Raw genomic sequence first — 26,107 nt, forward strand, 5'->3', positions numbered from 1 at the left:
GTTCATAAAGTAGAAAGAAAAATTTTGAAACTGTCTACTTTAAAATACTTATTGATTTAATGATTTTTGAGATTGTTTGGAGTATTATTTCTGTTAGCATACAGGTTATTTGCATTATAGGCACCTTTTAAAAAACTTGTTATGATGTACATTATTGGGGTACTTTGTAGTAATTTTTTTATAGGCTTAGAAATCAGGAGATTCTTAAGACTTATGTGAGAGATGGTACACCTTTTTTATTTTCAGATTTCAAATGAGGAAATAATTTCAAATCTTAATAAAAGCTTTGAAGAGTGAGAAATTTTCAGCTTTGGCTTTATTTTACCTAATAGCTATAGTTTTCAAAAGAATAGTAAAAAAAAAAAAACTATGATAATTTTATTCTGGAAAAAATATCAACGGAAATATAAATAGTGTTTTGTAATTGAGGTCATATTTTACTGGATAAAACTAATTTTTATTCTCACTTATACTAGGAAACTACAGCCACTAAGTCATTGGAGAAGCCAGAGGGATCTGAAAAACAAAAAGAAGAGCTTGATTCCATGTCTAAAGATACCACTAGTCAACACAGACAGCATCTTTTTGATCTTAACTGCAAAATTTGCATAGGTAATTGAAATTTTTCTTCCTAAAATGTTGTATTCATTGTTAAAAGGGAATACTTATGTATTAATATTTGTAATTTAAGTAGGTTTTAGTTTGTCAGTTCTTGGTACAGCACCCACCCATTCTGAACAGTAGCATATTTTCATATGACTGGTTTTTAGGCTTGAGGTATAGATTGATACTTAATTGTGTTATATGGGCTCTGAACTTAACCCTTGCCCAGGTTAAATGACAAGAATTTAACAATAAGAATGAACATCAGAAATTGTGGGCACTGTGATGATACTCTAATTTGCTAAGTGAAGGAGTAAGATACCATTCAGGTTTTATTATATATAACAAAATAAATCAGAAATTACTTTTTATTAAAGTTGATTTTTAGAGCAATTTTAGGATATCAGCAAAATAATAAGACTACCTTATTCTACAAATGCATGTTGTCTCCCATTTTCTGTACCCTCCACCAGCGAGGTGCAGTTGTTATAATTGATGAACCTATATTGTCACATTGTAATTAACTAAAGTCCATCTTTACATTAGGATTCATTCTTGGTGGTACATTCTGTGGGTTTGGACAAATGTAGAATGACATGAATCCAATCATAGTATCATATAATAGTATTTTTACTTTCCTAAAAATTCTCTGTACTCTTTACCCTTCCTGCCACCACCCTCATCAAACCCTGGTAACCACTTTTCTTTTTACTTCTTTCATAGTTTTGTCTCTTTGAGAATATCATATAGTTGAAATCATATAGTATGTAGCATTTTCAGATTGGCTTTTTTTTTAACTTATTTCATGTATTTAAGGTTCTTCCATGTCTTTTCATTGCTTGATAGCTCATTTCTTTTTAGTACTGAATAATACTTCATCATCTGGATGTACCACAGTTTATCCTTTCCCTTAGTAAAGGTCATCTTGGTTGGCCCTTACAAGTATAAATGCTGTAAACATTTATGTGAAAGTTTTGTGTAGATGAAAGTTTTTGTCTCCTTGGGTAAGTATGAAGGATCATAATTGTTTGAATGTATAGTATGTATGTTTTTGTAAAAAACTTTATATTGTCTTCCAAAATGACTGTACTACATATTTTATGTTAAACTAGCAGTAAGAGATTTTCTACTGCTTCACAATCCTCACCAGCTTTTGGTGTTGACATTGTTTTGAATTTGATCATTCTAATAGTTGTTTTGTGGTATCTTATTGTCTTAATTTACAATTCCCTAATGACATATGATGTTGAGCATTTTTTTTTATATTTTCTTTGGTGAGGTCTCTGTTTAAATCTTTTGTACTTGTTAATATGATTGTTTTCTTATTTTAGAGTTTTAATACTTGTATATTTTGGATGTCAGTCTTCATGAGATGTGGATTTTGCAAATATTTTTTCCCAGTCTGTGCTTGTATTCTCATTCTCTTGACATTGTCTTTTGCAAAGCAGAAGTTAACTTTAATGGAGTTCAGTTCATCAATTCTTTTTTTCATAGTACTTACCATTGTTATTTTCTCTAAAAAGCTATTGCCATACCCAAGGCCATCTGGCTTCTCTTCTGTGTTATCTTCCATGAGTTTTATAGACTGGTGTTTACATTTAGGTCTCTGGTCAGTTTGAGTTAATTTTTGTGAAGGGTGAAAGTTTTGTATCTAAATTTCCTTTTTTTATGCATGTGCATGTCTAGTTGTTCCAGCACCTTTTATTGAAAAGACTCTTTTCTTCATTATATTGTCTGTTCCTTTGTCAAAGGTCACATAAGTATCACCATTTGTGTAAGTCTATTTCTGGGCTCTGTGTTGTTACATTTATCTCTTTGCTTATTCTTTTGCCAATACCACACTGTCTTGATTATTTTAAATTTGTAGTAAGTCCTGAAAGCAGATATTCTCAGTATTTGTTCTGCTTCATTAGTTATTCTGTATCTTTTGTTCAGGAATTACCTTTTCTCTTGTATTCTTATCTTGATTTTTCATTCAGTAAGCATTTATCTAGCACTTTTTGTCAGGTACTTTGCTGAGAAACAGAAAGTGTAGTGATGAAAAAGTCTGATGTCGAGTAGTAAAGGCAGATGATTATTTAGGTTACAGAAATAACAAATGTTGAAAATTTATTTGGCAAGAAAACATAGCCTGCACTGGGTTGTCTAGAATGGTTGGCTGAAGAATTGATGTTGAAGCCAAGATGTGAAGGTTGAGGTGTTCCTACAGAGAGGAGGGCAAGAACATTAGTGGGAATGACATGAACCTGCATTGAATTCAAGAAGAGGAAATGATAATAATTTAGATATTACTCCAGGAAATGTATGATTATTCAATAATAGAATCAGAGAAACTAAATAAATTATAGAAAGTAAATGCAAATCAATTGCAGTTAATAACAATGGTTTGTTTTGTTATCTTTTGGTAACTTCTGGCATTAGGTCGAATGGCACCACCTGTAGATGATCTCTCTCCAAAAAAAGTGAAAGTTGTTGTTGGAGTTGCTCGGAAACATTCAGACAATGAAGCAGAAAGTATAGCAGATGCATTGTCTTCAACTTCCAATATTTTAGCTTCTGAATTCTTTGAAGAGGAGAAACAAGAGTCTCCAAAATCAACATTCTCTCCTGCTCCACGGTAGTTTTCTGTTAATTTCTTTAATAATCAATAGATTTTTTGCTAAATTATGCTTGAAAATCTTCAGAAACAGAAAAGTGACATATTTCTTGAGAACCTTTCTTTTGAGAAAGTAATTATACCTTATTTTACTGTAAACTGAGATAAAAGAATAAAACTTTGAAATTTAAATTTATTTTGAGTGGTTGGAATGAGATAGTTGAGTATGCAGGGAAATGCTTAACAACTCTAATGATGCTGTTCCTGAGAGGCAGGAGATAAATTATTAAAGGAAAATTGTTCTGACTTCATTGGGCCTGGCCTGTCTGCCTAAACCAGCCAAATGGATGACTGTGTGAAACATGACAGTAAATATGAATGTAATTTCGCAGAGTGAAAATGTAAAATTTTTGATAGCCTTTATATATTTTGGCCTTCTTGACCTACTAAAATAGCAGTAACTGATGACAAAGTAAAAAGTGGATTTGTTCATGGATCTTTAGGCTGCTGACTTCTTAATATCATTTTTAGTCCAGAGATGCCTGGAACTGTTGAAGTTGAGTCTACCTTCCTGGCTCGATTGAACTTTATCTGGAAAGGTTTTATCAACATGCCTTCTGTGGCAAAATTTGTTACCAAAGCCTACCCAGTGTCTGGCTCCCCTGAATACTTGACAGAGGTACTGTGAACTTTTCTGTCGTTCTGTGCTTGAGTGGCATGCGTGTTTCCAACATCTAATAATAAAAAATATTTATTAATAATAATTATTCAATAGTTCAAGTAATGGAATTATGAATTCACAAATGGATTTATAGCATTGTAGAATACTATACTATGAAAATTTTGGACCCACATGTCCTTTATTCTTTTTGAGATGTACTTCAATATATCAGAGAATTAAAAATCAAAGAATGTGTCTGTATGGATATCCAAGTTTGTCTTTAAATATAGACTTACATAAGTTATTGGCCTGGCTTATGGCCTTCAGTGTTAGTCCATCAGGAAGATTTCTTATTGTTAAGTATGTCTTCTAATTCTCCCACTACTTATTTTTCCAGCTTCATGATTATAGATCTTACCTACTTATTTCTGTGAGCATGATGTAGACTGGAAATTGATGCTTTACAATTAATTGACAGTCCCATGAGACTAGTGACCATACTTGCAACAATGATACCTTTGTTGATTTTATACCTGGGGGAATAGGAAGAAACTATTACATAGTGTTTATAGAAAATAAACAACAGTAGCATCATAAAATCATTATTAATGACAAAGTATGACATTTTCAAACTATTTTGAAGGTAATATATCTGGGTGCAAAAGGAAAACAAATCAGTACACATGTACTATATTTAAGTTGAGATTATATTTTACTGTTATGTTCGTATCTGACATTATTCTTTTCATTCTTTCTCAATCTGGTGAGCATAAACAGATTCTTACAGTATTTCAAAAAGCCTAAATCACATGTCTTTTCTTTCTAAGGCTAACATAAACTAATTATCTTTTGGTTAGGCTGAAATTAGTTTAATTTAATGTAATATTGTCTAGCTAATGTTAATCAGTTTGTTTGACAGTTTTGTGTTTAGGTTGTAAAGAGAAACATTTACATAAAATTTGCATGATACAAGATATTTTAGAAATATGAAATTATTTAAGGAGAAAAATTAAATGGGCCAGTAATATTGTTTTTTTGCGGGGGGAAATCTGTTGAGAAATTTACTCTTTGATTAGGTCATGGTGAAGATAAATCTTTTGAATGGAGAATTAGGTCCTAAATCAAAACTCCTTTGATTTTATACAAAATTATGTTCCTCACTAAGTGGTTGCTGTCCAGACCTCTACTGCTGCTTTCCAATTATTTTTAGTTTGATTGGAACTAAACTAAAATCCTCCCCAAAATATTTAAAACAATATAAACTTAAGTGAATTTAATATCAATTAATTATACATTTGTGATTTTCATTAAACTTCATGGAAGAGAGGAATAGAATGAAGAAAGTTATAAATATTTCTTTATTATTATTATTATTATTAATATTTTTATTGATTTTATGTATAATTGTTTATTTGTAGAATATTATGCTTTCTTTAAAAATGCTCTGCTTTCTTACAATATTATTCTTCTTTGAAAAAATATATTTTATAATTAAATTTGATAATCTGAAATTCAACTGGTAATGATTAAGGAATATCTTGGCCTACTACCACCAAAAAGAAAAAGGGGGGCGGGCAATTGGGAACCATCTCTCATCTCTCTGAATATTTTGAAATGTCTTGTACTCTTGCTGGATTGTAATGTGGTATGTTTGCCTTTTTGGCGGGCAGGGAGCATTGGGGATTGAACCCAGGGACACTTTACAGTGGATCTACATCTCCAGCCCTTCTTAATTTTTGCCAGCATCTATTTATTTATTTAGTTTTGAATTTTCGTTTTTAACTTTATTTATTTATTTTTATGTGGTGCTGAGGATCAAATCCAGTGCCTCACATTTGCTAGGCAAGCACTCTACCACTGAGCCACAACCCCTGTCCTAATTTTTTCATTTTTGCGACCAGGATCTGTCTCTGAGTTACTTAGGATCTCACTAAGTTACCAAGGTTGACCTCAAACTTGTGATCTTCCTGCCTCAGCCTCCTGAGTTGCTAGGATTATAGATGTGTACTACCTGGCCTGGCACTAAGACTCCTAATAGTTCTTATTTTAGGTGTCATTTCTTTGGAGTTGACATTTGAAATAAAACCTAATTGTTTTCTATATTGTATTGTGTTTTCTGATACATTTGTATTTACTTTGTGGGGAAGTTGAACTTTGTGTAGTATGTGTGTGCATCACTGAGCTATTTTAGTCCCAGCCCTATTTACTTATTATTGTTAGCATTTCAGATTGGTCTTAAAGCTAAGTTTGTGTGAATTATGAATAGTATAATGAAAGTTGATCATTTACATTTTTTTACTATAGGATCTCCCAGATAGTATTCAAGTAGGTGGCAGGATATCACCTCAGACAGTTTGGGATTATGTGGAAAAAATAAAAGCATCAGGAACCAAGGTGAGAATACTTCTTTCACAATATCAGTGTGGGAAAATATTTGCAAAATAAACTACTCAGAGTTCTTATGCAAGTATGTGTGGTCTCCTGGGAAAGAAAGCCAGTACAAATTCCAAATGTTCATAATATACCTCATCAAAACTAACTAAGGCTGTTTGATAAGGCGCAAAACAGCCCAGCATTCCCTTTTATTTTCTGCTTTTTGGTATGCTTTCTCTGTGGCTTCTGTCAGCGTTTCCAAAGAAATGTTTTACAGTAAGTATTGAAATTCATCTGGAATTCTGCCTTGCTTCAATTATAGATGTTTGTTTTAGTTAGGGGATAGCTAAGCTTTTGCAATAAAGAAACTCTAAAATATGTTGGTTTAAACAAGACAGACAGGTTCCCCCCCCCCCTTCTGTTAGGCCAGTCATTCAAAGTGGTTAGACTTTATAGGATCATTTAGAAACCAGTTTTCTTACTTCTTGTCCTTTTTTTTTTTTTATTTCCAAAAGTGTTTCCTTCATTAGTTGGACATAGTAAAAGCTGACTCATCAGTATCAAATGAGAACTGTTTATTGAGTTGTGTAAAAGAAAGACCCAGAAATTGTGTTTGTCACTTTATTTCCCTTAATTTCCACTGGTTAGAACTTAGTCACATACATAGTTGCAGGGGAAGCTGGGAAAGGAATTTCTTTTGGATAGTCATGTGCCCAGCTGAAAGTTAAGGCCTTGTTAGTGATAGGGAGAAAGAAGGAGAATACATACTAGCAGATAATTAGTAGTGTTTATTGTGATAATACTTTTCTTTTTCCTTTATATATTTTATATCTTTTTTTTTTGTTTTTTTGGTAACTCAGAATAAGTACTACACAGAAATAATTTAATCATAGAAGTTGTTTTTCCCTGTAAGTGATCTCATAATATCTAGCATATTAGAGGCATTTGATGAATAAATCTTGAGTAAGTGAACATTAATTTTTTGCCTTTTCTGGAAATTTTCAGGTTTTTTTTTTTTTTTTTGGAAATTTTCAGTTTTTATTTGAAGTGATCCAAAATGCGTAATCTTAAACTGAAGAGAGTAATTTTTTCCCATATAGATATTAGACGTTAACTTGATACAGTGTTAGAATGTAATTAAGCTTGGAGACAGTATAAAAAATATTACTGCATTTATTTGCTGTCACTTTCTCATGATAATAAAAACAGGGAGTATCACTCTTGAACATTTTGAGAATTACTCTTGAATCTACCCATGTATTACTGCCCTATACTTCATTACTGCCCTTCATTGTTGCTTCATTGTTGAGGCAACAACATTATGATGGTTGTTATTAATACAGCTTAAGTATTCTTAATCTGAAATGCTTGAGACCAGAAGTGTCTGAGATTTTAGATTTTTTGGATTTGAGAATATTTGTATGTACATAATAGACTTGGGAATGGGACCCAAGTCTAAATATAAAATGTATTTATGTTCTTATACTGCCTCAGTCTGGCTGGGCACAGAATCACGAGCCACTTAAGCAGGAACAAAACTTTATTTTTGAAAATGCCGCCAATAATCCGTACGCAAAACCGGTCCACCCACGCGCGTCTACTGGAACCGACCCCCCCACCACCTCCCCTGGAATTCCCTCCTACTATCCTTCCCCAACCAATGGGAACTCTCCAGGAGTCCCATAACATGAGTCCCGGTAGCAGGCCAAGGTGAACAGCAGGAGTCCAATTTCCATATGAATGTAAATCTTAACATAATCATATCATCTCAATGGCTAGCTGGCGTCGTCACCTTACAACCGAAAGTGCCATGCATCATATTATTTGCTTGTGGCTCCTAGCATTATACCACCTTATACACCTAGCCTGAAAGTAATTATATATAGTAGTATATTTAGGGTACCTTTGGTTTGTATCCTGTCATGTGAGATCAGGTTTACATGTTGGCACTCAAAAATTTCAGGTTTTGGGGTGTTTCAGATTTTGCATTATCAGATTAGGGATGTACAACCATATATGTATGGTGATTTCTAATCTAAAGTCAGGCAGTTTAGATGATAGACATTGTATAAAAAGTAGAACCAGAGTTCATCTCATTCACTTGTTTCCCCTAGGCAATCAGCAAAGTATACGACTTACCCAAATGACTTTACAAAATTTAAGGTCTGTGTGCATTTGAAGTCTTTTCACATAGTCCCTTTGTGTTCCTTAATTCAGTTTCTGTAAACTGGAGTATCAGTAGGTTTGTGTATTTGGGATATATGTTAGTCCTCTTTTATGTGACAGCTTATTTTTTTTTTGAGTTTTTAACCTGCAGCCAACTATGGTTCAAAAATATTAAATGGAAAATTCCAGAAATAATTTATAAATTTTAAATTGTACATCCTTCTGAGTAGCATGATGAAATCTTGCTCCATCCTACTCTTTCTAACCTAAGATATTAGACATTCCTTTGTCCAGTGTATCCAGGATCCATGCCGTGTACATTATCCACTGGCTAGTTCTTGTGGTCACAAAACAGAAGAGCATTGATACTGATATATTGTAATAAGATCGTTCTATTTTATTATTAATCTCTTACTGTAAATAATTTATCAACTTTACCATACATATGTACCTACAGGAAAATATTACAGCATTTGTAGGATTGAATAATATCTGCAGTTCCAGGAATCCACTGGGAATAGTGGAATATAAACCAACAGATAAGGGGAAACTACTGTGTAAATACATGGTGGGGTGGTGGTGGTGTATACTATTAATTCACAGTGTACCAAAAATATAGGCAGCTCTCCGGAGGTTATAGCATTGGAAGTCAGGGTGTTGTATAGATATCAAAGACTTGAATTTCAGTGTCATCTGTGCTACTAACAAATGTGTCACATTGAACAAATTGATTAATCACCTTGGCACTCAATTTCTAGTGGAATGCCAGCAGATAAAGCATGCTCGTCAGTGGATCAGCAGAGATCTTAAAGAGTTGCTTCCTTTTAGTCTTCTCATTTGTATTTAAGTTGGCAAGATAATCATCATTATAAAATTCACTGTATTACTACTAATTGAGAAATAGTATTTAAAACCAAGCTAGTTTTAGGTTATTTAAAACAACTATTTGTTACTTTCTTGAATAGGAAATTTGTGTGGTTCGCTTTACACCAGTAACTGAAGAAGATCAAATTTCTTATACTTTGCTGTTTGCGTACTTCAGTAGCAGAAAGCGCTATGGAGTAGCCGCTAACAACATGAAGCAGGTTAAAGATATGTACCTTATTCCTTTGGGTGCTGCAGATAAAATTCCACATCCTCTTGTGCCTTTCGATGGACCTGGTAAGTACATGTATTAATAACAGAGTAAGATTAGTGTAAAGTGAGAATTAGGACCAGAGTGAAAGAATGACTGTTTGCCTTCTTGGGATCTAGCCCTCTAGAGATGACTTGGCAGGGCTAAGCATCCTTTAAATAATTTGTAATAAATTTTATGATGCAGAATTTACCCTTTTTTATAATGATTAAAAATAACTGTTGGTGTTTTTTATTTTATATAGGGCTTGAACTGCATAGACCTAATCTATTGTTGGGCTTAATTATTCGTCAGAAGCTGAAGAGGCAGCTTAGTGTTAGTGCCGGAACGAGTCATATAGCTGAAGCTCCTGAAAATGTACCTATAGCCTTGCCACCTGACAAAAAAAGTAAAATAGAAACTTCTACAGAAGAAGCACCAGAGGAGGAAAATGACTTTTTTAATTCCTTTACAACTGTATTACACAAGCAAAGAAATAAGCCTCAGCAGATTCTTCAGGAAGACCTTCCAACAGCAATTGAACCTTTAATGGAAGTCAGCAAACAAGAGCCACCCAAACCATTAAGATTCCTTCCTGGGGTGTTAATTGGCTGGGAAAATCAACCTTCTACTCTTGAATTAGCAAATAAACCTCTTCCTGTGGATGATATTCTTCAGAGCCTTTTGGGCACCACTGGTCAAGTTTATGAGCAGGCTCAGTCAGTGATAGAACAAAACACTCTTAAAGAAATTCCCTTTATAAATGAGCAAACCAACCCAAAAGCAGAGAAAGCAGATAAAATGGAAGTAACTGATGGAAAAGTCAAGGAAGTAAAAGTTAAAGTAGATAATCTTTCAGAATCTACAAGTAATTCACTAGTCGAGGGAGAAGAAGCATCATTAGTGGGATCCTCTTCTGTTTCTCCAGGGCCTTTGACAAGTCTTAGTCTCAGAGGTAAACCACCAGATGTTTCTACAGAAGCATTCTTAACAAATTTATCAATTCAGTCAAAACAAGAGGAAACTGTGGAGAATAAAGAAAGAACATTAAAAAGACAGTTGCTCCAAGATCAGGAGAATAATTTGCAAGATAATCAGACTTCTAGTAGTTCTCCATGCAGGTCTAATGTAGGGAAAGGAAATGTAGAAGGTAATGTGAGTTGCAGTGAAACACTTGTTGCTAATACAACAAGATCCCCCCAGTTTATCAATCTGAAAAGGGATCCTAGGCAAGCAGCAGGACGGAGTCAGCAGATAACTGCTTCAGAAAGCAAAGACGGAGATAGTTGCCGGAATGGAGAAAAAAACACCTCACCTGGTGTGTCACACAACAAGGAACACTTAGCAGAACAAATCAATGTGGAGGAAAAATTGTCTTCTGTAGAGAAAATCTCATGTGTTCAGCAGAATGATAATTCAAAGGTTGCACAGGACTCATCATCAGTAGAAAACGTACCTTCTTCCCAAACAGAACAAGCAAAACCCGTACAGGAGGATATTTTAACACAAAATATTGAAACTGTACACCCATTTAGAAGAGGATCTGCTGCAACGACGTCTCATTTTGAAGTTGGAAATACATGCCAATCTGAATTTCCTTCTAAAAGCATCAGCTTTACCTCTAGAAGCACCAGCCCCAGAACAAGTGCAAACTTTTCACCCATGAGGCCACAGCAGCCAAACCTTCAGCATCTGAAGTCTAGCCCTCCTGGATTTCCATTTCCAGGGCCTCCTAATTTTCCTCCACAAAACATGTTTGGATTTCCGCCACATTTACCACCTCCATTACTTCCTCCTCCAGGCTTTGGCTTCACTCAAAATCCCATGGTTCCCTGGCCACCAGTTGTTCATCTCCCAGGACAGCCACAACGTATGATGGGTCCCCTTTCACAAGGATCAAGATATATAGGCCCACAAAATTTTTACCAGGTTAAAGACATTCGGAGACCAGAAAGGCGTCATAGTGACCCTTGGGGCAGGCAAGACCAGCAACTGGATAGGCCATTTAATAGGGGTAAAGGGGACCGCCAGAGATTTTATAGTGATTCACATCACTTGAAAAGAGAGAGACATGAAAAGGAATGGGAACAAGAATCTGAAAGGTACAGACGCAGAGACAGAAGCCAGGACAAGGACAGAGACAGGAAAAGCAGGGAGGAAGGGCACAAAGATAAAGAGAGGGCACGGTTATCACATGGTGATCGAGGAGCAGATGGAAAAGCAAGCAGAGATAATAGGAATGTAGATAAGAAACCAGACAAACCTAAAAGTGAAGACCATGAAAAGGACAAAGAAAGAGAGAAAAGTAAACATAGAGAAGGGGAAAAGGACAGGGATAGGTACCACAAAGATAGGGACCACAATGACAGAGCTAAAAGCAAAAGGTAAAATTTGCAGGCTGCTTCAAGATTACATTTAAATAACTGTTAAATGTTGTATCTTTATAAGATTGCCTGCTAGGATTGTGCCATCTTTAAAATTTTTACTATTGGTGGTTTGCAGAATAATAAATTCTGTGTGTTGGTACAGAGTGCTCTGTGCCAGTACTCATCATCCCTTTCTTCATACAAACTGACCCTAGTTATAGGAATTTAATATTTTTAAAGTTTTACATTGCTGTATATTCAAAGATTTGTTTTATTAATATGCAATAAAGGCTTAGAAATTTTAGTTTTTATTCCTTAATTGGTAAATATGGTTAACTATGGAATATATTTACTGCCTCTAGTGAATGTCCTTTATATAATGACTAATTTGAGAGTAATGTGTGTAACTTTGTTTTAAATTGCACTGTTTTTAAAGAAACTGTAGAGGAACAACAAAAAGCCAAGCAAGTTCATAATCAGATTGTACTAATCATTTAATGGAGCAGTTTTTGACTGAGAATCAGAAGTCCAAGGAGTACTTTCATTGCTTTAATCTCATTGAAGGCATTTATTATTACATACTACAGCTTTGTTGTAGGCTATTATTTTCCTTTTCGGCTCTTCAGAAACTTGAATACTTAAGCTTGTACATGATCTTGTGTTTTGCTATCCTTTTTACTGTAAAATGTAAATATTTTAAGGGATATTTTGATTCTAAATATGATAAAAGAATTTCTCACCTATTTTGTGTGTGTGATTTAAAATTCAGCAGTAAAAGAATTTCTTTAAAGCTTTAAATCTTTAGACATTATTCTTCTCTTAATCAGCCAATAATGTCTAGACATAGCTACCTGTGTCCGGCATTAGATGGGGGGCAACAATTATTTTTGCGTCTTAAATTATAAGCTGAGGTAAATTGTGTAGTTTTGAAGAGATTATATGTAGACCTGCCAAAGAAAAATTACAGTTATAACCCACTTAGTTGATATGTTACTGAAAACTTATATACCATCAAATTTTGTTACATTGACTTACTAGTCATTGTATGACTACAAATTTTTTAAGAGAGAATTTTTTAATATTTATTTTGTAGTTTTCAGTGGACACAACATCATTATTTTATTTTTATGTGGTGCTGAGGATCAAACACAGCGCCCTGTGCATGCCAGGTGAGTGTGCTACCGATTGAGCCACATGCCTAGCCCACTACAAAATTTTAAGTGAGATATGTTTTGGATCTTTTTGTAACATGCATAATTATCCCTGATTTGTTTGTAGGGCACCTGTATGATTTAATATGCCAGTTATACTTGAAATATAAAGCACATGGAAGCTAATGCTCATCCAAATCTAATTGCACCCTAAAATATATACTCTATTGACATCTATAATTTAAAGCAATAGCTATAATTCTATAATTTAATGCTGACACTTCAGACCCCCCCCCAAAAAAAAAAATCATTGGGTTGCAGGCAGGGAAACCATATTTTTAGTAATCTACTTACACCTCTGAAGAAAAATATAAATAACTTCAAAGACTCTAAGATTCTAAAGAGTACAGTTAAAATTTGGTTTTAAAATTAAATTAGCCTTGCAGTTTTTATTGAAGAGGAAATTCAGAACCAAGAACCAAACATTTAATCTTAAATTGCAACACTCTTTAAAAAAAAATCTTTTATCTTCTCAAATTTATTATCATGAAAGTTCTAAAATAAGGGACTTTTCTTTATATAATGTCTGTTTAACTTTGGTCACCATTTCTTTTGGAAATTAACTTGTTTGGGGTGGGGGGATAGTCCCCAAACAAAGCCAGAAGTCAGTCATCTTTTGCATCTTTATGAAGAAATTGCTGTTAAGGGTTTACAAATGTGTATGTTGTCAGTAAATTGACTTAACCCATCTACATGGTTTAGGGGTTAATCTGATACCAGATTGGTAAGGTACAGTTAAAATCAGTAAGTTATTGAATGGGAAGATCAAGCCTTTAAGTCAGTGTTTGGACACCATTTAGCTAAGTTTTTTTGAACATAATTTGATGCTTACTCTGAAATTCTTTGCTCACATCTCATTGATTAAATTTTTTTTTTTTTTTTTTTTTTTGGTACCCATGATTGAACCCAGGGTGCTTAACCAATGAACCACATCCCAGCCCTTTTTATTTTTTGAAACAAGGTTTTGGTAAGTTGCATAAAGCCTTGCTTAGTTGCTGAGGCTTGCTTTGCACTTATGATCCTCCTGCCTCACGCTCCCAAGTCGCTGGGATTACAGGTGTGCACCACCATACCTGCCTTATATCTCATTGAATCTTGATACAAGTTTTTTTGTTTTTGTTTTTGCTTTTGTTTTAAATAGGCAAAGCCTAAATAGCCTCCAGCTAGTGTTGGCCATGCCATCTCTTAGAATTACAGGACTACCAAATGTTAGAACCAGGTTTTTTTTTTTTTTTTTTTTTTTTTTTCCCAATGGTGCTGGTGATTGAACCCAGGGTCTCAGGCCTAGAGTACATGCTAGGTAGGCAAGCACTCCTAACCACTGAGCTACTGCTCTGTTCCAGAACTAGGCCTTTTAACAAACCCTGGTTGACTGGAATATCGTGGAGAGGTGGGAAAGCCACATTAAGCATGAAGTTTTCCTTGTGAAGAAAGAATGGGAAAATGAAACTCTGTGTTGAGTAGTAGATCCAACGCCATTCTTAGTCTCTTGAGTCTCACCTACAACTAGCCTTAAACTAGTGAAGTCTATAAATTTAACCTTTCTATTTTTCCTGTTTTAAGAAAAACTTGCTCTTTACAAAAAGTTTGACATTTTTTAAAGATATAGAATGATCTTACCACGGCTTGTATTATATATCTTTGGTAAGTAAAATGTACGAGGATATCTCATTGCATATAAAGTTCACCCCTTGTAACCTTGTAGTGATACAAAAACTTGTGAGCCTCTGTGTGCCAAGCCTTGTGTTGAATACTTACATGAGTCTAGTTTGTCCCTGATAGGTAAAGACTTATTTTAGAGCTGAGGAAAGTAGAATTTAGAAAAGTTGCCCAAGGTTAGACTGATGTTTTCAGAGTTGGAATCCTAGCTAAGGTCTGCTTTTTCTCCAGAGTTCCATGTGCTTAGCAGTTGTGCTTTGAGAATTGAAAATGAAAGAATGAGGAGCAAAAAGCCTGAATATTTTATACAGCTTTCATACCCCTCTTCTTCCACCAACCTTTCTGAAATCCTTCACTGATCAGCCCAACTCCAAGTGAATAAAAAAACAACCAGAAAACCTTTGGGTTTTTTGGGGTGGGTGGGTGTGTGTGTGTGTGTGTGTAGAATTGCAAGGTATTTATAAATCACAAATCTTAATTCTCTAGTCCTCTAAGTTTTCTATTGCTGCTATGACAAATTACCATAAAGCCATACAAATTTATTATCTCATGGTTCTATAGATGAGTCTGATCTGAGTCAAGTCAGGAAGTCAGCAGGGTGCATTTCTTTTCTTTTGTGGACCATTGTTCTATCCAGACTTGCTAATTATAGCTTAGTTGTTGATGAACTAATGTTAGATTTTTGGAGTTACGGAATATCTAAGGCCATAATAAATAATAGCAACAATAGAGAAGAAAATGGAGTGGTGTTAAGCTGCTTGAGTATTGCAAATGTTTTTATACTCGTGTAACATGTAAATAACTATCCTGTGTTATAAGACTGCTTTTAATAGGTAAGTATACATTTGTCTCCTAAGGTTTTAATAGTAGCTGTGTAAAGTATATCAGGTAAGTTGAATTCATTATGAGAGCTTGATAATGAACTCAGTAAAAACAATTTTACTTAATTTTAACATTTGAATGTGCCACTTGTACTATTCCCATCTCAGATTCCTCTAAAACATTGGTCAGGTTACCAGGGATTTACAAAGTACAATAAACAATATTTAAAAATAAAAAATAATAAGCCATATTTAGTTTGTGTCTCCCAAAACAAGTCACAAGTAAAATTGGTGCTGCTTTTTAAAATTTTTTATTATTGCATTATAGTTATACATAATATTGGGGTTCATTTTGGTTCTGTTTTTTAAAAAGTTCCAAGCACTCTGATTCTTTAATTGCTATTTCATAAAGTATTTTAGTAATTCATGTATAGAGCAAGAAGGTATTAGGTTGAGTTGAGGACAAGAATAACTAGTCAACAGCTAGAAAAAAGTTGTCTTAAACACTCAAATCCACTCTTAAGTTGAATCTTAATAGTTAACAGCCATTGAGAGAAATGCTAGCATATGTACTTAAAAGGCAATAAATTCAATATAACTCAAATATCTCTAAAATACCTCTACCTCTAGGAAATAATTCATTGTGTATCATTCCAAGTTGTATTTTAAGAATAATTTTAAAAGAAAATTTTTTCCAAGTAGGGGTATTTTTCTTTTCCAGGAATTTGTTGTTTGACTTTGCTTTATAAGTTTGTATTCAGCATTTTGTTTCAGAAACATCAGAACGTTTAAAGTGAAATTATCTTAAAGATCTTTTTGTATCAGTCACTTTTATTTTCTGCTGAAAAAGCACCTATCAGAGGAAATCATCAATACCATCATTAGTAAAATAGCAAAAACAGGAATGTTGATTATTGACCATATGAAGGGTTTAAGATGGAAAAAAAAGTTTTCACCAAGTCATTCTGACTTACCAGAGAATCTCTAGGAAATATTTTCCAATTCTTAAATATTTACTATGTATCTATTTGGTATGCATTTGCTTAGTTATTGGAATTCAATGAGCAACATGGAAAGGGTCCAACTTTATTGAGCTTGCTGTATAGTATAGAAGATAAGTGATAACATCTGAATGCAAAATTGAAGCTGTAAGAAGAAATTCCAGATTTTTGATTTGAAAAACTTATAGTTTATTGAGAATACTGAAGCTTTTGTTTATATGGGTCATATTGTTATTTAATTTATTAGAAATTAAACTGATAACTTCAATATTTTAAACTTAATAATCCCATTGTGTTATATATTTGTATGAAAAATAACTTCCAGACTAACTCAGTTTAGTGAGAAGAGTGTCATTGTTTTCATTTTTGCATATTTGCCTTAAGACAACTGGATTATGTTATCTGCTTCTACATTCAGTGTTTGCAATATGGCATTTTGTTTGAGTATGTGAAGAAAATATGGCTTCACATAAAGGACACTGGACCATACTTGGAAGGATTGCTTTAAAGAAAGAACACATGGCTTGATATGATGGGAGTGAGATTTGGACGAAAATTTCCAGGAAGCTATTTTAACTGTCCATAGAACAGCTTTCTTGCTTCACACGTAGGATGTGTATTTTGAAAGGTTTGACTATGAGCTTCCAAAAAGTTTTTTTCAGAACATTTATCCTCTTGATCTCAGTATCTCCAAAGTTCATTGCAATGGTGTGCACCAAAGCAAGTTTAGGTCAGAGATTTCCTTCAAATATTGGAGGAGTTATCATGAGTGGCCTCTGTTTAAAAAAAAAAAAAAAACTTTGAATCATTGTGCAGACATTCTGCAAGTCTGCATTACAATATATTCTACTTTTCACACATCTTGGTGTTAATAGGAACAATATGTGTAGAAACACTTTGTACCCTATTCAATGATACTGAAGTTCTTAATTTTGCTCCTTGGTCCTTCCAGGAATTCCTATAGATTAGAGTGACCCAAGTAACAAGACAAAACAAAAAGCAAATCTGTAAAAATTCTTTAAATGATAAATTACTTACTTAGTCCCTTGAATAGGCTGAAGTATGCATAGATATTAACTACACACTCATCATTCTTTATCTGTGTAACGTTTTCTCCACTTGATTGATAATTCCAGTTTTCCTTTTAAACTTTACATGCTCTTCCCCATCCTTGTACCTTCCCTATAACCTCTTCCACATGTTGATGCTCCAAGCCAGGTCTGAATGCAGTCATTTGTTTTCTTCTTGCCACAATTGTCATCAGATATTAATTGCTGAAAATGCTAAGTAACAACAGTAATAACTACTTTCTGGTATGCACTGATGGCATGGGAGTGGAAAGTTGTGGAAATGCTGTTCCCAATTATATCAGTGTCTTGTGTTTGAGCAAAATATTTCTCAAGCTTTCAATGGTATGTATTATTAGGATAATAGGATAAAGTAATTTTCAGTGATGTTCAGAATGTTTTATGGCCAGTTTTGAGGTTTTAGACTATAAAAACATGTAGTTTAATTTTAAGTTTGATCAGTTAAATAGGCAAATGGTTAAAAACTCAAGTAGTTGTTCAAGATTTATAAACAACAATCCTCAGTACTACTCTAGAGGCAACCACTTTAAATTCTTAAGATTGCCTTCATGCTTATATGTGACATGAATATGCCATTTTAAAAATTACAAATACTATTATGTCTCAGTGTCTTAGCATAAAGACTTAAGCTCTTACCAACCCACTCTTCCTTACCCTCCCCATTCCTTCCCCATTCCTATGTGTTTTAAATTCATATTCAAGTTCATTGTTGCAATTACATAAAGATTTATGACTGTGAGCCAAGTAGTAGAATGTGGTTATATTTTGTATAATTTTCGTTAACAACTTTTTCTTAATTCATTTCTAAATTTTATTTAAGAAAAATTCTGAATGAACTAATGAAGTTTAAACTTGATTGAATCAACACATTTGTAGATACTTAGATGTAGGAAAAGTAACAATGTATAATTTACAAATTTACCAAGATGATGTATTAGGACTTACTTAGACTGCTTATTTTTTTTAATTTGTTTTAATTATACATGACAGCAGAATGCATTTGACACATTGTACACAAATGGAACACAAATTCTCGTTTCTCTGGTTGTACATAGTGCAGAGTCACATCAGTAGTGTAATCTTACATATATATAAGGTGATAATGTCTAATTCTACTGACCTTCCCATGCCCACAAACCCACCCCTCCTCCCCTCACTCCCATCTGTAGACTGCTTATTAGTGGTAACATTTTCATTTACTCATTAACAATGTGACAGGACTATCAAAATAACTGCATTTACACATACTTTGTATATTAAAACGCCCAATATTATATACCTAATTTTGTTCATCTCCATTATAAACATTATATCCCTCAGATTTAATTAAGACAATTTTTTGTGGATCCTGAAAAAATACAACATCTTTAATTTTGCCAATGAAGTCTCTCTTAAAAATCTCCTGAGTAACAACATTTACCTTTCGACCATATTCAAAGCCTCCGAAATAGGAGATACCATCGTAGTTTAGGGCAACAAACTTTTTGTGTGGGTCAATGTCCTCAGAAATGATTAGACTGTTATCTAGGTAAGCTTTAATAAGAGTTTGATTTTGAATTATAAGTATATGGTGCCATTTGTTGCAACAGAATGTGGCTTTGTTATAGCTCATGGATACAGAGACTCTTTCTCCTAGGTTAACTGCTATTTTCAAGGCTTTATTATAAAGACCAATAGCTAGAAAGTCATTTTCTTCATTTTGAGCTTTTCCCATCCATATAATTAAGCCTTCTGTTTCAGTAGTACTGAAATTTAAGGATACAGTTGTGAACTGAAGGTCTCTTGTTCTGTAATTTGGGTCAATGAATTTAATGTAAGAATTACCTATGAACTTTGCAGTTGAAAATGAAATTTTGTTTTCACAGTACCTTCCCACCCAACCTGAAGTACACAGACAACTGTAAGAAAATGATTGGCTAGGTATACATAGAGATTGGTGGCGACAAAGATTATTCAAACAGTACACAGACTGGTTACATGTATTTCCAGCCCAATGTGGTGAACATCTGCAAGAAAAGGTTGTACCGTTAACTATGCATTCGCCCCCATTTCTGCAAATGTTATACCCACAAGCTGTCCCATCACAGTCACCCACATTAGAGCCATCTTTTGCCCCTAATTCAGTTAGCTGCAATTCTTGATTATTTATAATAACTTCTCGAATGCAACCTTGAAAACCCACAGGTTCACTTGCTATGGCCATGGGATTTACAAGATGTAAATATGATACTCCTCCAACATAGAAGTCTGTATTCGTATCCAGATAACTCATTTTAGCAGAGGCTTTTTCTGTTACATTTATTCCATCCAGGTCCAAGTAGCCTTCAGCACCAATGCGTCCTGCTTTAATCACATGCCAAGTGCTTCCATTAATAGTTACTTTTTGGAGACTTTCCAGAATGAGAGTTCTGTCACCAAGGTTATAGCGAAGCTGAACAAAACCGTTTATTAGGGAGATACATAAAAAGTCACCTGTAAAGAAAAAGATTTAATAATTTCACTACTTTCATTAATAACTTTATTTTTGTGGCCAATTAGACCAAGGTTTGGTTGGGGGCGGGTGGAGGAGTGAGCATAGAGAATTTTAATTACTGAGTAGATGAATTGCACTTAATTGAAAAATTTTTTTCTTAAATGATTTAGTTGAAGCAAAAGTGCAAAAAATAAGTAACTTGAATGTTTTATTCCAAATCATTGGTCCTGTTTTTGATCAGATATTGGGGAGGTAAGCAAGGGAATGGGAATGAGAGAAGTTCATAGTGGTACTATCAAAACTAATAGTATATGCTCTACGAACAGTTTCTCTTTTCTTCCAGTTCTGCCTACAAGTTCATGGATCCCAACTTGGAGATTTTCACTTGTGTGTTTTATTTATTTTTTAATATTTGTTTTTTATTTGTATATAATACATTTATTTTGTTTATTTTTATGTGGTGCTGAGGATCGAACTCAGGGCCTCACACATGCTATGTGAGTGCTCTACCGCTGAGCCACAAGCCCAGCCCCCTCCACTTGTGTGTTTTAAAGGTATCTCAAGCTCCCAAGTTTATACTGATTTGTGAATTTCCTTCCATAAACCTGGCCTCTTCCAGTCTTCCCGAGTTCAGTGAGTCACTCCTCCCTCATTCATTTAATTCTTGAAGCTAAGCCTCAAAAACCTCCACTTTTTTCTTTTCCAATTGATTGTCTTATCTATACTAAAACTAAAGTGATATTTTCAAATGATTGTTAGGCCATCTTTTAATGCTGCTATTGGGAGAGATGCCAAAACTCTTCAACTTAGTCTTAATCTGCAGTTTCCCATTCTCTACTCTTCCACACTCCACTTCAACAACGACCTTGTTAGAGGTTCCATCCTTCTGCATTGGAGCTTTGTGCATGTTTTCTTGGAACACTTATCCATCCTAGCCCATCTCATCAGGAAACTCATCCCTCAGCTCTCAGATCAAATACCAATTCATCAGAGAAGTCTTCCTGCATTTCCTGGAGTTGGTCAGGTCCCACCACCCCTCCAGTGCTTTTTCCCTCCTTCATAACACTTCCTTCATTTTATAATTACATCTGAACAAATATGACCTAGCATCTGAAAGTGCAGGGAGATATGCAGAGAAAAAGTAAAAACATCTCTACACACATGGGAAAGAACATAGTTCTTCAATGTAAGATGGCTTCAGGAGTAGCTAAGTGGTTTACATACGAAGCCGTACAGAAACGTCTCCCCAAATGTTCTCCTCTAGCATTCTCACACTCCCTTACTTTTCTAAACCAGGAATATTTGGCACTACGCTACTCTTCTTCCCTCTTCCTCTGAGCGTCCTACTGCCTCATCTCCCTTCCCAAAATAGTGTCCTTACATTCCATTCTCCCTTCTAGGCTACACCAGACGGTTCTAGAATGGTTGAAAGACTTGGCAATTCTACAGTTTTACACCTATCACACTACATATAATTCTCTTCCTTTGATCATTTTTCTCAGAATTTTTTGAGTATTCAATCTTCTATGTCATTACATATGTGATGATTTGATTAATAGCTGCTCCATCCACCAGCTTCTAGGTTTTGTAAGAAGAGGATCTGTGAATTTGGACCAGCACTTTAGTACCAAACACATAAGTAGATGCTGATGAATAACTGGAATAAGGAGATATATCTTTGTAGGGTTATGGGGTGAGATGGTTGAGAATACTTCTTACACTAATTTGATTTAAAAGAGAAGTGTGTTTTTCCTGTAATATGAAAAGTTTCTAAAATTTCTCAGCAAAGGAAGTTTATTTAAAAAATTTGAACTTGAACAACATACTAAGTATAAGAAAAAAGAAGAGCAACATAACAAACATAGCTTATATTAAAAAAAAAAAAACCCTACAGACTGGATTATTTAATGATTCAAAACCCAGGAAACTAGAACAATGAAACAGTTGGTATTAAAGGGAAAAATGTTATACACCTTGAATATGCTTTGTGGTTTGCAAGTGAACACAAACCAGTTTCTCTTTCACAATTGTGGAAGAATTTTCTTTCTACTTGTGGTAGTAAATCCTATAGTAAAAAGCTATTTTTTACTATAATAAAAATATCTTAATGTGATTAGGAAATCTATAGTATCACCTGCCAAGTTGCCCATGTGTTCTGCCATTGCCTGTACCCCATCCTGTACCACCCCCAGAAACCTAATGTATGTGAAGAGACTTCAGAAACAGCATACTGGAGAAATTTAGTATACTTTTTCTCTAGAAAAGGAAGTCAAAGATAAATGTTATTTAACTATTTGAATATATTTACATAAATATATTTAACACTGGATGACTAGACTTTAAAAAAACACATTTGGAAGAATTATATCAAGATGAATTCAGATGATTGATTGGTTCTTAACAAAATATTGATGATTTTATATATAAAAAATCATTTTGAGTGTTAAATTTTTAACATACAGATGAATAGAAACCATTGTCTTATCTCTAAGATATCTTTTCCAAAATCTTCGATCAATACAAAATTATTTTATTGAAATAGGCTAATTAAAAATGTTTTTACATACTATTTGAGACTGCTCAAATTATTAACCTCTAAAGAGACACAGGAAACTTGTTAATTGTGAATTTAGTGTTCTACCTATGAAAACCCAATTGATCACTGATGTTGAAATTTGTGAGTTTTGACATTGTTTATTAACTATTTTACTAACTTTTAGCAGAGGCTTGACTATGAAGGCTTGGTTAATGTTTATATCAGACATAGCTTTTTGAAAATATAGAAAGTACAGGACAATCAGTTATATCTTATGTACTTGAATAAATGAAACATTCTAAAATAATGACACATTAAAATAATTTTATACAAAAATATTCTAAAATATGCTACTTGATTGCTAAAAAATAAGCTTATGTCTTTGATAATTATTTTTAGGTTAATCTAAGAATGTAAAATTTAGATTTGGGGAGGGGGTGTCCCAGGGATTAAAACCAGGAGGGTACTTAACAACTCAGGACCCAGAGCAATGAAGTCAGCAGTCTATGGACCTCTGAAATTGTGAGCACCAAATAAACTTTTCCTCCTGTAAAATTGCTCTGTCAGATCTGTTGATCACAGCAGCAAAGCTGACTAAAACACAAAACTTGATATTCTTATGTCAAAACGGACAAAATATGCATATAAAAATATGATAAATTCCAGAAAGATTCGTCTTCATTTATAGCTCTAAAAATTCTCTTTAGATCATTCCTTTATCCAAATAATAAATCTAGGATTTATGTTCCAAAGTCATTCATTGCTCTGGGCCCTAAGTGAGGTAGACCATCATGGTGGAAGGGTGTGATGGATGAAAGCTGCTCAGGACATGGCACCAGAAGAAGTGACTCTGCCTGATAAAATATATATCCCAAAAGCATGTCCCCCCATGACCCACCTCCTCCAGGTACACACTTCAGTTACCACTTAGTAATCCCTAACAGAGAATTAACACATGGATTAGGCTGATTCTCTCATAACCCAATCATTCCACCTCTAACTTTCTTGCATTTTCTCACACATGAACTTTGTGGAGACACCTAATATTGGAACCATAAAACATGACTTAAACTTTTATTTTATGAGATTGTTATAAAATTGAGCATATACTATATATTTGGATTTTTCTAGCTTTAATTTCCCAAAACTTCTTGCTATTTTATTAGCATTTATATTTGGGGGAAGCTGGATTTGTAAGCAGTGACAATCAAACATAAACATCAAGTGTTTACATATTTTACAGAGTAACTTAAAAATTAGACAGCATTATCACATATTATTTAATAGGCTCTTTGAAATTCACTAGAATTTTAAATTTTTCTGTCAACCTTACCTGACTGTGCTTTTAAGTGTTGTGCAGCATAAAATAGGATGCCATCTGCAGCAAGAGGCTGAAACTGCAATTTAATATGTGTTTTTTTCCGAATGGGAAAAGAAGCAAAAGACATCCAGGATAACTCATTACTTCTGAAAGATGGATCACTTATAGATAAAGCTAAAAGGAAAAAAGACAGAACTCTTAGAAAATTTTATAATTTAAAAGTGGAATGTAGGTGAATACATTGAACCTTGGTAAGTTTGTGAGTCTGCCCTGTTCCACTAATTTTGGGCTTTTGTAATGGGGCCAATTAATGAAAAGTCTTCTACAACTCTAGTAACTGCCCCCTTTGGCTGGCATAGTGTGGCATAAATCTGCTCTAGATTGTATTATAGAGAGGCATCATATGCATAACTTAGATTCTAGGAAATGTTTCAAGAAGATGTCTCAATTAGTGAAAGATAGAAGGGATCTCTATATAAATTATAGTCTTCAGTTTCTATGCTTCTGACTCAAATGTAGAGTATAAACAAGTCAAGATACATTTTTAAGTGGCAATAGGAATGGATATAAAAATCAGTTTTCTTGATGATTATTTAAGTCCTGGTCTCTTTAGAAAGTGCTCATTCTTAGGTCTGTACCTCATTGTTAAGCAAGAGAAAATTCATTTCAATATTAGAATCATTAAACAGATTTACAGTTACTGAAATATTGTTGCTTCTGTGTATAACCAGATGGGAATTATGAGAGGGAGAAAGGAAGTTAGGCACATTTGGTAGTTTTTACCTCTACATAATTTAATAGTCCTTCCTTCTTTGCCACAGTGTTTCTTTAGAGTGTGCCATGGTTCATGACATGACTTCAGCCATTGTTTTAGATATTTAGCTATTCCCTTCTTTGGACTGAGCTTTTGCTAATTGTCGTTTTTCAGTTTTAGACTGACAGGCAACTGGTAGGTGTTTATCTAGGAGGTTGTTGATATTTATTGATTTTTTAGGCAACTGTATTTATTCATTTTGACTTAATTGCTCTTGAGAATCACCTGGTGCTGTTGCTAGGCATGTAAAGCCCTATATGTCACTTGTACAGGTCCTGATGCATTAGAGTTGGAATGGAATCGAGGGAGTATATATATTCTTAATAAACACCCCAGAGGTTGTTTATTTTTATTATTTTTTAGTTGTAGATGGACACAACAACTTTATTTTTATGTGGTGTTTAGGATCAAACCAAGTGCCTCACACAGGCCAGGCAAGCACTTCACCACTGATCTACAACCCCACCCCCCACCCCAGGCATTTCTTGGACCATATTTTCATAAACACTGACTTAAAATAGATTTTAAAAATACAAGGATAGTTTAAAAAGTGGGCATCTGTGGGAAGCCATTCTGACACGTGATTGGGTGGCTCCCGTTAAGGATCTGAGGCGCTTTGACTGTGTCGAAGCTTTCCCGGCCCTTTCCTGATGAGAGAGCCCATCCGTGTGGGGGTGTGCCTGACCACTGACCCCGGGGACCCAATCACTGACCCTGACCTTGGAGTGCGGTCCCCCCTCAACCTTCATTGGATGGAATTCTCCCCTGAATCTCTTGTTCCCCAATAAAAGGCTACTCCCAGGCGTGTTCACTCTCTCTCTCTCCTGCTAGCCCAGAGTAATCCTCGCTGCCCTGCTGGGCGGTTAGAGGAGGGAGCCAGAGAGGGGAGCCATCTCGGACCTGGCAATATAAATAAGGTAACTGAGTCTGTGTGTTTTATTTCAATCTCATCTAGCTAACTTTATGCCTAGAACCTCATTAATGAAACCATTGCACAGGCCGCATGGTGGAGGCATCCTTTTGAAATTATTTTGTATTACTACAGTAAAAGGTTTATTGTAAAACATTCAAACTATATAGAACATTTATATAAAGCAAATAAAAAAGTGAAATTTTATTTTTCTTACTCCACTCTTACCACAAGGAAGGAACCAGTGTTAACAATATATATAGCCAGACTTTTTTTGGTGCACATACATTTAAAGTTTTTGCATATCTAGTACCTGGTTTATATTATATAAATAAGACCATATTATACATAAACTCTTCATAATAAGCTTTTTAAATTCAATAATCTATCTTCA

The 26,107-nt window shown here is 34.3% G+C and overlaps 2 protein-coding genes across 2 annotated transcripts in view; one reads left to right on the forward strand and one right to left on the reverse strand.

The window, feature by feature from the left end:
- Window positions 1-12,183, forward strand: part of PHF3 (PHD finger protein 3) — an 89,036-nt gene extending 76,853 nt beyond the window's left edge. The window contains 6 exon segments of the mRNA XM_081296647.1: window positions 477-612; window positions 3,025-3,220; window positions 3,731-3,878; window positions 6,165-6,254; window positions 9,365-9,560; window positions 9,779-12,183. Coding sequence (XP_081152773.1) covers window positions 477-612; window positions 3,025-3,220; window positions 3,731-3,878; window positions 6,165-6,254; window positions 9,365-9,560; window positions 9,779-11,901 — 2,889 coding nt within the window. The 3' untranslated portion in view covers window positions 11,902-12,183.
- Window positions 12,184-18,667: 6,484 nt separating this feature from the next.
- EYS (eyes shut homolog) overlaps window positions 18,668-26,107 on the reverse strand; it is a gene marked incomplete at its 5' end in the record, with an annotated part of 1,607,607 nt that continues 1,600,167 nt past the window's right edge. Inside the window, 2 exon segments of the mRNA XM_081294994.1 lie at window positions 18,668-20,131; window positions 24,002-24,163. Of these exon segments, the coding sequence (XP_081151120.1) occupies window positions 18,939-20,131; window positions 24,002-24,163 (1,355 nt within the window). The 3' untranslated portion in view covers window positions 18,668-18,938.

The sequence above is a fragment of the Spermophilus citellus genome (genome assembly GCF_964194105.1).
Source record: "Spermophilus citellus genome assembly, chromosome: 5".
Lineage (NCBI taxonomy): Eukaryota > Metazoa > Chordata > Mammalia > Rodentia > Sciuridae > Spermophilus > Spermophilus citellus.